This window comes from Notamacropus eugenii, chromosome 1, assembly GCF_028372415.1.
Source record: "Notamacropus eugenii isolate mMacEug1 chromosome 1, mMacEug1.pri_v2, whole genome shotgun sequence".
Taxonomy (NCBI): domain Eukaryota; kingdom Metazoa; phylum Chordata; class Mammalia; order Diprotodontia; family Macropodidae; genus Notamacropus; species Notamacropus eugenii.
In genome coordinates this window covers 491545417-491561679 of record NC_092872.1, presented here as the reverse complement: position 1 = coordinate 491561679, position 16263 = coordinate 491545417, and the positions used below count along the sequence as shown (strand labels likewise).

General features: G+C 38.3%; 1 protein-coding gene across 1 annotated transcript; it reads left to right on the top strand.

Moving 5' to 3' along the window:
• Positions 1-357: 357 nt before the first annotated feature.
• On the top strand, positions 358-6511 carry LOC140526955 (major urinary protein-like). The gene is made up of 6 exons (XM_072643574.1): positions 358-441; positions 1594-1727; positions 3404-3474; positions 4042-4149; positions 6181-6282; positions 6489-6511. Exons 1-6 carry the CDS (start codon positions 358-360, stop codon positions 6509-6511), a joined length of 522 nt encoding a protein of 173 aa, XP_072499675.1.
• Positions 6512-16263: the final 9752 nt, after the last annotated feature.

Sequence of the window (16263 nt, the reverse complement as noted above, 5' to 3'; positions counted from 1 at the left end):
ACACAAGGACAAAAAAACATAGGTGTTCTATTTTCGAGTGTTAGGATAGATCCAAAGAAGATGGCCAAACCTAACACTGGCTGTTGACCTTGGATATTTGCATTCAAATTTGTCAAAATTTTGTTGTCAATAAGTACCTTACTAATCTGTCCTTAGGATATTTGGATAGCATTTACTCACTGGTTAGTGACTTTGAATAAAGTATACTTTGAAGGATTACTGTTCTGTTAGTGCCACATCATTAAGAAGCTGCCACAGAATGAGATAAAAAGGCAGCTGACCAGACAGCCAGAGAATTCATCAGAAGCCTCACCCATTCAGGTGCTGTTGAAGCATCAAAGACAAATCTTTCAGAAGATGAGGATTCTACTGCTGACCATTGGGCTGGTCCTGGTCTGTGGCCTCCAGGCCCTTGATAACAATCTGGACAACCCCAAAATGGTAAGTTAACAAGAATGGGAACAGGCTGATAGAGTTGTCTGGCACAGGTGTGAGGGTAATAGGTAAAGAAAACAGAATCTCTTTGGGCAGAACAAAGCAGAAACAGGACTTGTAGCTCAAAGAAAAAGATGTGCATTTGTGTCTTCTCACTCAGAACAGACCATCCCAATAGTTGTGTTGTCTCCCAGGGATTAAAGTCAGCAGACAATATGGAACTATACATGAGTATGTTCCCATGCCCTATTATTCATCACAGCATAAGAACATAGAGCAATTATACTTCTGACAAATGGAGGGTTACATTGAAATATCTGTAAGAGTTTTCTCACTTTAAGGTGCTGAAATCCTGAGATGCCATTGTTTCAAGAAAAAATTACAGTTGAAATCTGTGCTCTCTGTTTCCCATTGCAATAGTAAATGAGATGATAATTCTTACCAAGTCTCCTTTTCTGTGTTCTGCCATTTAAAACAATTTTGCCATGAGGATTCAAATGATAGCTTGAGGATTTTTGTCTTGCATATGTTCCAGCGTTAGATACCACATGAATTCTGGGATGAGGTATTATCTCATATTAAGGTATGGTAGAGGGAAAGAGAATCGTTCAGGACAATGAGTGATTAGAGTCAAAAAATGAACACAAATCTTTCCTAAGTAATCAGTAATTGTGAGGAATCCAGTAGAGATCTTGTGTGTTCCTGGGGCAATGTCTCTTCCTAATCTCCAAATAATTGAAGAAATTACCAATTCATCTCTAAATCCAAGATACATAGTAAGAGGGAAGGAAAATAATGTTATCACTAGAATGAAACCATGAATCACATGGTGCTAATATAATTAGACCCATTAGACAAATGAGCAAACCAGGACACTGAAAGGTTAATAACTTGCCAAAAATCACAGAGTGAGTTACTATCAGTCAGACCAGAACTCAGATTTCCTAACTCCTAGTCTAATGATCTTCTTGCTATACTATGAAGAAAATGTGTGAACCAGGTAGGATTGGGGTAAAGATATATTTTGCCTTTGAGGCCTCAGTTTCCTTACTTGGAAAATGAAGAATTTGGACTATGGTCTTTCCCACCTTTAAATGACTATGGACCTGTATGACCAGAGGTATCTTTTTTCAATTTCATCAAAACTCTTTCCCACAGGTTACTGGAAATTGGTTCACCGTTGCCTTGGCCTCAAATGTGACTTCTAAGATTGAGGAAGGAGGTAGCTTGCAGATGTTTGTCAAAAATATAAGGGAACATGATGGTCTTCTTCTTGGTGACTTTTTCAAAAGGTAGGTCATACCTGTGTTAGTTGGAGGTTATGAAAGTGGAGACAAAAACCAGACTAAGAGTTCTGGCATCTTTAACCTACACAGGCTGAGCTAGCACTCAATCAGTGATGAAGTTCTCAGGAGTTGGCTGATTTTATAAACATTAAAGACAACTGTTCAAGGAAACAGAAATTAATAGGCTACACACATATTTGAAGCTTGTGTGCAGTGGTGAAGGGCAGTCTGGATTAAAAGTGTTTTTATGTGGAGTTTGAATCTTTTAAATGAACCCCTGGGAGAACTACCAGATTCTTTCTGTTTCAAACCTCCCTTAGTCACCAGATTCCATTTTGTGGTAGAGATGGGACGCTTGAGGCCCCTCGGCTAAGAAGACAGAAAGCACAGTGAGAAAGAGGGAAGAAGGATCCTTACTTAACTCACACATTTGCAGTACCTTATTTAGGTATTTACCAACTGATGGGCATCAATTTTGCTTATAATTCATTCCTACTCCAAAATGTAGTATCAATATTCTCCTTAATAAAGGACATTTCTTTTACTCATTGGTCTTCCTGAGGTATATGGTTTGGCGAATGATTGGGTGACATGGAAACACTGACACAGAAATGATAAGCGTGGCCTGCCCACATCAGAGAAGGTGCTGTGCTCTATGAGCAAAGCAGAATTGAAATAGCTTGAATTGAATTGCGATGAGAAAGAATTGAAATGAGAAAGCAAAATTGAAAAAGAAATGCAAGAGGTGAAAATTCAGAGAATCTACCCTAAATGCTCACATGCCCAACCTGTGGCATAACATTATTATTGTGTAGTGGTCTGATCAATCACACTGGGACACACTGAAGCTTGACTTTAGCATAGTGATATCATTTTGGTCTTTGTCAAGAATGAAAGACAGCAACCAACTAATCAGGTCTCCTTGAGATATATGGCTAGTGGTGGGATCTCTGGGGCAAAGGATATGGACATTTTCTTCCTTTTCTTAACATAATTTCAAATAGTTTCCAACTAATTGAACCAGTTTGCAGTTACAATAGTAATGCATTTGTTCTATCTTTGTCCAGCAATTCTGATACTATTCCTTTATTTTTTGTCATCTGTGTCAATTTGCTGGGTATGAGGTAAATTCTTTTAAATTTGCATTTCTCATATTTTTAGTGGTTTGGAGCATTCTTTTCTTTAGCTGTTAGCAGTCTGTAATTTTTTCTGACAGTTTTTGTTATTTACACTTGGGTCATCTTGGTGCCTCAGGGCGGAGAGCATTGGGCAAGGAGTCAGGAAGACCTTAGTGCTAATTTGGCCTCAAACACTTACTACTCATGTAATTCTAAATCAAATCATTGCACCTCTGCATACCTCAGTTTCTTTATCTATAAAATGGGCATAATAACAGCACCTCCTTCTCATGGTTGTTGGGGTGATAAAATGGGATAAAAATGTAAATTGCTCATCACCGTAGTTGGCATATAATAAACACTTTATAAATGGTGAACTTAATTTGATCCTTTCTAAGAAGTTAGAAGTCACCTTAGATTCAGCTTTATTTATAATGTTATTCTAAGAAATTAAAAAGTATACACTTTTGTACATAAAACTAAAATTGACTCATCAGGGAATGTCTTTGTAAATTTTCCCTTACCAAAATGAGGTGTTCTTATAATCCTAATCTATATTTCCAGGATAAATGGTGAATGCACTCCATTTTCTTTGACTACTTTCATAGGAGAAGATGGTCAAATGCATGTGTCATGTAAGTATTAATGAGCATCTCAGTATATCTCATTATTCTGAAATGAATTAATGGATGCAGGAATTAACAAGGAAGTGGATAATGGTCAGAAACTGTAGAAAAATATGTCTTTGCTCAGATGTCCCTTCACTACACTGTCTTAATACCGTCATGATTGCATTGTGCAAAGCCCAGATCATACCCTTTGATCTTCTCACTTCCTCCTTGCAGAGCTCTAGAGGTCTGATCAGCTGTATGTGATTGAAATGGAAACAAATTTTCTGTGTAGCCTTGGCCTCAGTTTCCTCATCTGTAGAGTGAGGTGGTTGGATTAAATGGTTTCCAAAGTTCTTTCCATTTCTAACATTTTGTAACTCTAGAGGCAGAAAAGAAGTATATTAAAAATGTATAGGTCTATCAGCAAAATTGCAGTTTGGTTGGAATGCTAGAGCTTATGATAGAATTGAGGTTTCCAGAAATATCTTTGGAATGGCCTTTGCATGAAGTTTAACTACTTATCAGTATCAAGTCTTTGCCTCTGTTTCTGTAGTTTCAAAATTCTGACTTAACCTCTTGATGATTTCCCAGATGATGGACTTAATGATTTCTCCATTCAAAGTATCAGCTCAGATCATGTGATATTTATCTTGTATAACACCAAAGATGGAGAAGTGACCACTTGGGCAAAACTCTATGGTATGTATCCTATGATCCTGCAGTACTACTCTTTCCATTCTCTTTTCCATTAAAGGAGTTACAAAGAAAAATAAATTGTAGCATTGTAGCATTGTTGGTGGCCCAAACTGTGTTTGACCACAATTTACAATGCCTGAGATCAGGGAGAAAATAAAAGCTTCCCAGTACAGCACACTGTCCCTGTTAAGTTTCTTTCAGTAACCTCTGAAAGCATTTCTGAGCCTACAGTAGAATTCAAGATTCATGAGAGCCAGGTCCATTTTCTCCTCCATTTTCTCTCCATATCAATACCTAGAATAATATTTGGCAGAAAGAAAAGATGGGGGCGAGGTAGGGGTGGCAAAGAGAGACTGAGAGTCAGAGAAAGAGACACATACACAGTCAGAAACATAAAGGAAGTGAGAGACAGAAAGACACACACAGAGTCAGAGAGAGGTCCCGATATAAATCTTTCTTTCTCTATGCTCTGAAAAATTGTAAATATATATTAATCATTCTCTGTTGTTCACCCCAAGCCTCTAGCTAGTAAACAAAATGTTAGGAGAGAGATCACTGGCCTAATGTTGAACCATTAAATATATTTCTCTTTTCTCCAGGATACTCTATATTTGTCATTTTAGGCTGTATTCACTGAATGATGAATACAATTTGGCAATAGAATGGCTAATCATGTTTATCCTAAAATGAGATTTTAAAGTCATAAAAGCAGAAAGGTAAAATCTCCTAAGAGATAGAAATAAACTTTGGGAAGGATACAATGCTGGTTGGATTGCTGCTGTGGCAGCTGTTTGTCCTTCATTCTGGAAGAGAACGATGATAGAAGGGAGATGTTGACAGGACGTGCAAATGAATTAGAATTAAGCGACAGGAGACTGTAGAAACTCACCAGCTTCATATTCTCCTCCAATCCTTCTGTATTCTGTGGCCATATATGGATCAGGAAACCTGGAGATGACCTTGACCTTTTCAAACAAAGGTCTTTAACAGGTCTCAGTTTGACTGAGGCAGCATCCATTCAGTGATTAAGGCTTAATAAGAAATGAGGCAAAGAAGGCCTTTTAAAAAATATCTGGGAGAACAAGACCCTCAGGGTTTCTGGCCAAAGCATTGCTTCTGAGCCAATCAGAGAAGAGGTAGTAAGATAGTTCAGCTTGGTCTGGGATCTATTGTTGACCAGTCTATGAGAGTCTGAGTGGTATGGGTTAAGGCTAGTATTTAAGAGAAAAAAGAAAAACAAAAATTCCATAAGTTAGAATTTACATTCCCATTACGCAGAACATCAGTAGGTAAGGAGTTGATACCCTGTGTGTCTCTTTGGAAGACATAGAGGGAATGTGGAGAAAGGATATGAGTAACCAGGAATTCAAATCTCAGGAATTCTAACAGTTTCAGCAAAGCAATCCTACCTATGTTTCTCTTCATTGTTGTATCACATGGCCCTGACATCCCAGATTTGCTCCTCATAACTCCCAATCTCTCTCAGTCTCTGAGATGACTGTTGGTAGCCCATGCTAGATTCTCCTATTTTCTCATCTCCATCCCCTAGATTCTCTACTTCTCTTCTCTTCATGAAAATTTAATTTGTGTTAATCTTTCATATTTCTTACATAACAGATGTTTAAACCTTATAACTCCAGGGGTCACAGTTACATTTACTTATTTGTGATAGTGTTTCTTTATAGTAGATTGTAAACTCCTTGAAGGAAAGGGTTAGCTCTCCATTGCTTTTCCATCACTAATGCCGTACGTAGTACTTGGCATCTAGTAACTGATTAATAAATGGCTTGTTACTTGACTTACTGATAATCAACAGGTAGTCCTCTTTCCTCCTTTATTAACAAGTGCAACAAATTCTAGGGTATATGATAGATCCAGCTCTCAAAGTTATTTCCTCAGTCACCCATATCAAAGACCCATTCCCCTGTACCTTGCACCAGACGTTCGTCTAGCTACCTCCTTTTCTATGTATTGTTGAAAGTGATCAGTGAAACACTTAGGATGATTGCATCCTCACTTTCACCCTAACTACAGGCCGGACTCCAGATCTGTCAAATGAAATAAAGAAGGAATTTGAGGAAATATGTGAAAGATTTGGAATTAAAAAGGATCAAATTAGAGACCTGTCCAATGATGGTAAGTTCTCCTCAACACTGTCACTAATTCCCTGTTTTCCCAGTGAGATTTGGAGGAGAGAATTCCATAGAATGGAAACATGCCCAGTTTGACTGTCTTTGTCCTCATCCCGACAATCTTATGTACATTTTCTCTGAAATAGTGACAAAAAGGTTTGAGAAGAATTCATGTCTGAAAATCATTGGTAACCTGCTTTGTCTCCACAGATCGATGTGAGAAACTTAGATAAGGAACTTCATCCTGTCATGCAGGTTTGTTATCTTTGACAATGAGATTATTGCCTGAAAGTCATATTTCTTTAGAAAATAAAACCGTACTCTGGTTTCTAGTTGCATAAAGTGGGATAGATATAGACGCTACTGGATTTTGGGTGCTTTGAGTTTTCAGCAGTGCTGGACCTCTCTTTGGTCATCCAGACATTTTCAAGTAAATCAAGTGTTTAAGGTGGGGTAGTGAGGGTGATTCACATTCTCTTTTTTCTAAGGGCTATTTTAGTTCTGTCCCTTCCCTCTTTTTCTTTCTTCCAAAAGTTGATGTATATGAGATTAATATGAGGATGTGCATTAGTCAGAGGGATATTACTTAGAGGGAAGCTATGAAAAGGGATTAAACAAAGGAACTGGGACTAAGACGTAGAGGAGTTTCAGTGTTAAGAATCAGGTGAGCATGCAGGTGGGATTGTGGGATGGTGATTGGAATGAAGATCTGGATTTATAATTCAATCTAATCTATTAAATGTATCCATCTAATTCAAGAAGGATTTTTGTGCTTCTCAATGACTTAAAGTTGTTTGTGTTTGTTTCCTAGCCTGAGGATTATAGAAATAAGGATTTTACTGGCTGTTTTTTCATCTTTATCAAATTCCATTCCTAGTGGGTTCACCACTCGCCTCAGACAATATCATTCAATCTCCCGAAGTCTATCCTTCCCTAGCTACCTTCTTATGGATCAAAATTACCTCTAGGATGAGAATTTTTCATCTTTGTTCCATGCTCTATTTTCTATTTCCAATTCCTATAACACTTGATGATATTATATAACCAGGATTCTTTCACTGTCTCATAGGCATTCCTAGGATAAAACATCCCTGTGTTTCTGTGAACCTGCTTTACTTCCTCCAAAAAAATGTTGATATGAATGGTGAAAATTTCTACTGGCTTTCCCTTCTCTCGTCCAGAGGCAAGGATGAAATTCCCCTCCCTGTGCTGCCTGCTCTGGACTCTTCCTTGAAAATGTCTAATAAATGATTAATCCACTATGTTTCACTGTTTCAAATATATTTGGGAATCTTGAGGAAGAGGGCAAAGATTGCACAGCAGTAGAAGGATAAGGTATTTTCAAGTATATGCGAATTCACCAAGGCACCTCAACTGAAAGAATTTTATCTGTACATGCTATTAATACCTTTTGTTTTTATATGATAGTTATTAATGCTTACACAACACCCATTTGTCTTATGAGTCTTCCCTTACAACTTAGTAAAATTTCTAGACTACCCACTTTCTCCCTCCTGCTGCTGGACAACAACTTGGTACTTACAGAACTTCAGATTTTATGCTCAAGGAGGTAATTACTCTCAAAGATGCTAAAAGATTTTCATTGGAACTATTCTCTCAATGGTGACCTTATCCTTAATAGTTAGCCAGTAGACATAATCATCACAAAACAAAGGCATTTATTAAGTTGCCCAGAACAAAAATACCTAGAACAATACAATAAGAAAACTAGAAATAAGATGAAGCAATTCTTATACATTTTTATTTTTGTCTTTAGGCTGCTAATGTGTGATTGATCTTCTTGGAAGCTGTCTTATGCCCAGTCTTCTTTCTTGACATTTTTGTTTGTTTTTAAGCCCACTCCATTCTCACCACCAATTTCAGATAATTTGTCAGAAATTGTCCTCTTCATAGTTTGAAGCTTCTTATTTCTGCTGTCATCTTGAGCCTGACCAGCGTCATGCTTCTTGGATAGAGGACTATGAAAGCTTTGATACTTCCCTGACTTCTATCAAAACTTCTAGGAGAAAACTCATCAAGACTTCATAGGGACTTTTCCTTCAGACATAGAAAACCTCTTCCTATGTAGCAAGATCTACATTGCACCATCTTTGACTGTCATGAAATTACTAAGTAGAGGACATTACAGCCAGAACTTGAAACATGAATGAGTCAGATTGTGTTGACTGTCTTTGGCACACAGAAGGAGGATAGATGTCAACATTTGGGGTGCCAATTTTTAAAGGGAAAAGATGGGGCATCAAAGATGGATCCCTAAGAAACCCTGAACTTTCTCATAAATTTCAGGAACCCAGCCACTGAACCCATATCCCTGGCATTCACCTGAGGCATCCAGCCCATCCCAGTCAATAATTCTTTTAACTCCCCCTCACTGTGATTTTTAGGTCACTTAACTGCTCCCGTTGTCTGCACCTGGCCACCCCAGGCTACTTGCCACTCCATAATCCCATTCAGATCTTCCCATAGTCTTTCTCTATAAAATATCAATCTTATCCCATCAAATTGCATAGATTCTTAAAATCTGGCCTGCTTATATAGGCTTCACAATAAATTCACTACTTGCACTGAAAGAAAGCTTGAGTGATCAATTCTTTCAAGGCAGGCCTTTCCCCCTGCACTTCCCCGTATCCTTGGATCTCAGGGTTCCTAACTCCTCAATGTGCAACACTTTATCAAAAGATTTCCTAAATTCCAATTGAATTATATACACACAGCATTCCCTTCATCTATTAGTTTGGGAATCCTATGAAAAAAGGAAATGAGCTTAGGCTGGCATGACGTGATCTTTAGAAACCTAGGCAGGCCTTGGGAAATTGCTGCTTTCCTTTCTAGATAGCCACTAATTATCTTTTTAATGATATGTCCTTCAATTTTCCCGGGAAGAAAAGTCAAGCTCACTGGTCTATAATTTAACACTCTATTCTTTCCCCTTTTTAGACAATTAGGACATATGCCCTTCTCCAGTCATGTGACATTGCTGCCATTTTCCAAAGTGCTTTAAATACCACTCTCAGTGGCACAGCAATCACATCTGTCTGTTCTCTTAGAACCTGAGGATGTATTCAATTTCGGATGAATGACTTGGGTGCATCATGGATAACTAAGTGCCTTCTTCGTGAAGTAACCCTTTATCTTCAGTGTCAATTCCCTAGGGGCAATTGGTGGCATAGTAGATAGACTGAGTGAATCTGGAGGCAGGAAGACTCGAGTTCAAATCCAGCCTCAGAGATTTACTAGCTGCTTGGCCTTGGACCATTCACTTACCATTTATCTCCCTCAGTTTCCATACCTACCAAAGAGGGAAAATGATAACACATGCCTTGCAGGGATGTTAAAACAAATAGGAAGTACATACATGCTTATTATCTTTCCTCTTGTTTGTTGTTTTATATTAAAATTTCCATTTTAAAAGTCAGTTTGAAAACTACTTTGAAGAAAGAGAAGAAGAATTATATGCTTTTGCTTTGCCTGTATTCCCATTTATGATCAGTCCATCTTTCCTAAGCAAAAACATTATCTCTTCTTTGTTCTTATTTTTTTTTTACCCATATAACTTTTCAAACAATGTTTTTTCTGCTTGGAGAAAGGGAGTGAAGGGAATACGTATTTACTAAGTATCTAGAATGTGCCAGACACCATGCAAAGTAATTTTATAAAAATGCCATTGGACTCTCACAATATAATTAACCTCATTTTATGGAAAAGGAAGCTGAGGCACATAGAGGTTCTGTGACCTGCTCAGGATGACAGAGCTAACAAAGTCTCAGGCTTTATGTGAAATCAGGTATTCCTCACTCTAGGACCAGAATTCTATCTCCCGGACTACATAGACAGGTGAATTAGCTTAACTTTCTTCATAAGCCTGAGCTCAGTCTAAATTCTAGCATTCTTAAAAGTAGTTTTATACAACTATGCTATGACCTTTTATTTAGGTAATATTACCTAGCCTTGTTTCTGTCTTCTGTCCATTTCTTTTTAAACATAAATTTTCATTTCAAAGTCTATTTTTTTAAAGTTTTCCTTCAATCAAATAAATGTTTATATTGCTAAAAAAAAAAAAAAGAATAAACCTAATTTAAAATTTTTTTCTTTTGGGGGGATTGGTTTTCTGTCACAACCTGAGCAGTTTGCAATTATGTTTTGCATGAATGCATACATATAGCCTATTTCAAACTACATGCCTTCTCATAAAAGCACTAGAAAAGGGTGAAGGGAGAGAATTTGGTAGTCAAACATTTAACAAATGTATGTTGAGTCACAGGGAAGATGGCAGAGTAGAAAGACACATGTGCTCTAGCTCTTCCTCCAAAGCCCATAAAATACCTGTAAAAAAATGACTCTAAACTAATAGTAGAGCACCAGAAGCCACAAAACAACAGAGTGAAAGAGATTTCCAGTTCAAGATATGCTGGAAGGCTGAAAAGAAAGGTGTATTGCACAGGGTGCAGAGTAGACCATATCCCATGGAACCCACAACAGCCTTGGCTGCACAGTACCTTTAGGAACAGGACTGGAACAGATCTTGGGGCAGTAGTCCCAGTAGCAACTGCAGTTCTCAGATTCCTCAGCCCACAAATGCCAAAGACAGCTTCAATGGCCAGTGAGAAAGCTTTTTCACCTGGCAGAGAAGGGAGCTTCTAACTCTGACCCCAGGCAGTGGTGGCATCAGAAGCGTCCATTTTTGAAGCCCTCAGCCTAAAGCCCCTGGAGAAATTGAGCTACTGATCTGGATCTCAGCCCTGAGTGGCAGTACTGGGGTGAAGAGGACACCTGGCTGGCATGGTGGAGCTGCTGGAGGCTCTGGAAAGAAAATTTTCCTTGTAGGTTCTGGGCAGAAAGGCTTTGGTAGTTCCCAGACCAGAGCACAGGCCAGGAAAGTAGAAAATGCATCTCCCATGATTGTGTCACCTTGGAGGAATTGTGAACTTACAAGTCTCCAGAGTACACTCGCTTCTTGACAAAGGACTGAAAAGTAAAGTAACTAGCTAGGAAAATGCCCAAAAATGGAGGGGGTAATAAGACTATAGAATGTGAATTTCTTGGGGAACAGGTATTTTCTTTCATTGTTTTGAATGAGGAAGAACAATGCTTAACATCAGAGGAAGACATAAAAGTCAAGGTTTCTGCATCCAAAACCTCCCAAATAAATATTCAATGGTCTCACACCATGGAACAGCTCAAAAAGGATTTTGAAAATCAAGTAAGAGAAGAGGAGGAAAAATTGGGAAGAGAAATGAGAGCAATGCAACAAAATCATGAAAAGCTGGTTAACAGTTTGCTAAAGTGGACTCAAAAAATATTGAAGGAAATAACATCTTTAGAAATAAGCTAACAATAGGCAAAAGAGGTCCAAAAAGCCAAGGAAGAAAAGAATGCTTTAAAAAAGAGAAATAGCCCAATGGAACAGGAGGTTCAAAAGCTCACTGAAGAAAATAGTTCTTTAAAAATTAGAGTGGAGCAGATGGAAGCTAAGGACTTTATGAGAAACCAAGAAATTACAAAGCAAAACCAAAAGAATGAAAAAATAGAAGATCATGTGAAATATTTGAAAGGAAAAACAACTGACCTAGAAAACAGATCTGGGAGAGACAGTTTTAAAATTATGGGACTACCTGAAAGCTATGGTCAAAAGAAAGAGCCTATACGTCATCTTTCACGAAATTATCAAGGAAAACTGCTCTAATATTCCTGAGCCAGAGGACAAAATAAATATTGAAAGATCCACCAATCATCTCCTGAAAAAGATCCAAAAAGAGAAACTCCTAGGAATACTGTAGCCAAATCGCAGAGCTCCCTGGTCAAGGAGAAAATATTGCAAGCAACTAGAAAGAAATAATTTTAGTATTGCGAAAATGCAATCCAGATAATGCAATCACGATCTTGCAACACAAGATTCTAGCAGCTTCTGCACTAAGGGATTGAAGGGCTTGGAATATGATATTCCAGCTGGGAAAGGACCTAGGATTAAAACCAAGAGCCACCTACCCAGAAAAACTGAGTATAATACTTCAGGGGGGGAAATTGTCATTCAATGAAATAGAGGACTTTCAAGTATTCTTCATGAAAAGACCAGAGTTGAATAGAAAATTTGACTTTCAAACACAATAATCAAGAGAAGCATGAAAAGGTAAACAAGAAAGAAAAATCACAATGGACTTACTAAAGTTGAATGGTCTACATTCCTACATGAAAATATAATATTCATAACTCTTGAAACTTTTCTCAGTATTTGGGAAGTGGCAGGGATTATATACATACATACATACATACATATATATTTATGTATGTGTGTGTATATATACATATAGACAAAGAGCACAGGGTGAGTTGAATACAAAGGAATGATATAAGAAAAATAAAACTAAGAGGTGAGAGAGCGGGAGTGCAATCTGAGAGCTACTAAGGTGGAGTCTTATCTGGTTAAGGTGGGCCACTCACTCACACAGTAGATAGCATGCCAGGCTTGGAGTCAGGAAAACTCATCTTCCTGAGTTCAAATCTGGCCTGAAATACTTAACTAATTGTATGACCCTGATCAAGTCACTTAACCCTGTCTGACTCAGTCTCTTTATCAGTAAAACAAGATGGAGAAGGAAATACAAATATAACAAATACAGACCACTCCAGTATCTCTGCCAAGAAAAATCCAAATATGGTCACAGAGTTGAAGATAGAGGTTTAGAATTATAGCAACCAAACATTATAGAAAGCATTTTAACAGTCAAAGTTTTGTTGATTCTGACCAAATCCTGGGTTTAGTCCCACTATAACTTTCTTTCAGAAAGTATTTGGAGGACTCCAGAAATCTGTTATGGTCCCTATCACTAGAAACCTCTCTTGTGATCACCCTAGAAAAGAGAGGTCCCACCTCTGGATGAGTCAGATAATCCATTTAAGATACACATGTATTTATCACTGAGAAATAGTGTTGGCTTCCACATCTAGCTGGGATATAGCCAGAGTCAGAGATCTGTATCACCCAGGCAATATTTACAACCCCAAGGTTGCCTATGAATATGCCAGAGTAATTCTGCATTGCAAAGTATAACTGACTCTCCATATAGAAGGCAGAAGAAAAACATTCATTCAGACACAAGAAAGTCAAATCCGTCATAGTAACCAAGAAGTTAAAACACATTGGCACTGCAGGGGACAAAGCCATTCCAAAGTCTGGGAATGCAGGAGACAAAGCCATCTCTCCCCTCCTTCCTGGACCTTCCCACAAGCAAACTTTCACAAAACTAGCTGTGCCTGCTTGCCTGCATCTTCTCCTCTGCCCCAACTGATCTCACCAGCTTCCTCCCAGTTCTGCACCAACTTTCCTGTTCCACCCATTCAGCAAGCTCCTCCTACCACATGTGATTTAGGCTTCCATGTAATTTAAGCAGGTCACAAGGGTATTAATGAATGGGAAAGATCTCCCCATTTAAATTACCATCAAAAGGTCCAAAAGAGGGAGATTCTAGGCTTGCCTGAGTTGGAGAAAGACAGAGCTTAGCCTGGGGTCTCTCTTGGACCCTCTTCTTTTCTTTCTCTGTACTCACTCAGTGATTTCATCAGCCCTAGTGGATAACTACTAACTAAGCTGATAAATTCTAGATTTATATATTCAGGCCTAGTATCTTTCCTGAAATCCATCCCTACATCAACAACTGTCTACTGAACATTTCAAAATGGATGACCTATAGACATATTGAATGCAAAACGTCCAAAACAGAACTCATTATCTTTCTCCCTAACACTCTTGCCTCCATAGTGCACTTTTTTGATGAGAACATTGCCATTAACCATGTTCACAACCTCCTAATCATTCCCAAATCTTCAATCTACCCACTCTCATATCTGCTTAGTTACCAAATCTTGTCAATCTTGTCTTTATAACATATTTAGCCTCTAGTCATGTGACCTAATTCAGGCAATCATCACCTACAACCTGGACTATTGGAAATGTCTTCTAATTGATTTCATTTCCTGCAGATTCTCCCTCTACATGCCATCTTACTTACTTACAGCTAACAAAGTAATGTTCTTAAAAGGAATGTTTGAACATGTCACTCTCCTACTCAATAAAATTCAGTGGTTGCTTCTTGTTCTAGGATCAAACACAAACTATTTCTTTGGTACTTTAATTGAATGGCCTTTCACATACTGCCTCCCACCTATCCTTCTAGATTTGTTAACATATTATTCTCTTTTGAGCTGCCTACATGCAGTCAAACTGGTTTTCTTGATTTTCTTGAAACTATTCACTCCATTTCCAGTTCCAGTAGCCAATATGGCAGAGTAATCAGTAATTGCTGTCTCCCTCCCCTTGTTGACTTTGATGAGCTCAGAGAATATCTCCCCTGGAAAAACCCTGGAGTAGTGTGAGTAACAGAAGGGGTAAATAGAGTCTAAGCCCATGAGGCTAGAAAGATCACTAAGGAGGGTTCCTGTTGCTGTGGCTGAAGGCGACTAGTGTAGGATCAGAGCTGTCTCAGAAAGCCCCACCTCACCAAACTGGGAGTAGATCCTGAGCCCTGGCAGGGGATTGGGAGGGGAATGAAGTCAACAACTGCAAACATCAGGACCTCAGGCATGCCTCAGCAACCCAGGGGAATCAAGAAGACACGAATGCAGACAGTTGAGCTTGCTTATGCTCTAGCTCAGCAGAAAAGACCTCCAGCATCTAGACCACCGCTTCACCTCCACTTAACAAGTTAGCTCCAGGGTAACTGCAGGATAACCCAAAAAGATCTCACCTGGTTTCTGCTTTCCAACACCAGCCAGCTCAGCACCAGGTAAACTGCACCATTTTAACTTCTAGCTGAAAGAAGCAGAGGCCACAAAACACAAAGCCACAAATTTTATGCATAAGAATTGTGGAACAGAGCTCCCTGTGCCACAGATTTAGAGATCTACTTTAAAAGTCAGAAAAAAGGCTATTATCGTGAGTAAGAAGCAATGCAGAAAAGACGAGAGAATCTTTCTATGCGGACAAGGACCAAAACACAAATACCAAAAAGGTCAGCATTGAGACTGTACTCCCATCTGAAACATCAGAAGGGAATATGAACTGGTCTGAAGCACAAAGAGCATTCTTGGAAGAGCTCAGGAAGGATTTTAAAACTCAAATTAGAGAAATAGAAGAAAAACTGATCAATGACTTTAAAAACATGAAAAAAGAAATAACAGAAGAATTTAACAGGACAATTAAACAAATGGAAAAGGAAGCACAAAACCTAATTGTGAAAAATGGACAAATGGAAAAGGAAGTACAAAAACCAACAAAATAGCTCCTCAAAAGGAATAATTGGACAGAGGGAAAGGAGATGTAAAAGTTAACTGAAAAAACAATGTGAAAAAAATAGAATTGGGCAAGTAGAAGCTAATGAATCTATGAGACATCAAGAATCAGTCAAACAGAATCTAAAGAATGAAAAATAGAAGAAAATTTAAAATGTCCATTTGGGAAAATAATTGACCTGGAAAATAGATCCAGGAGAGAAAATCTAAGGATTATTGGTCTATGAGAAAGCCATAATGAACAAAATAGCCTGGACAATATCATCCAAGAAATCATCAAGGAAAATTGCCCAGAAGTCCTCGACCCAGAGAACCAAATAGTCATGGAAAGAATCCAACGTTCACCTCCTGAAAGGGGCCTCAAAATAAAAGCACCAAGGAATATCGTTGTCAAATTCCAGAACTATCAAATGAAGGAGAAAATATTGCAGGCAGCCAGAAAGAACCAATTCAAATCTTGAGGAGCTGCAGTCAGGATCACACAGGACCTTGCAGCTTCTACATTAAAAGATCAAAGGAATTGGAATACGTTATTCCAAAAGGCAAAGGTCCTGGGACTACAACCAAGGATTAATTATCCAGCAAAGTTGAATATAATGTTTCAGGCAAGGAGATAGACATTCAATGAAATAATGGATTTCCAGATCTTCCTGATGAAAAGAATTTGATCTTCAAATGC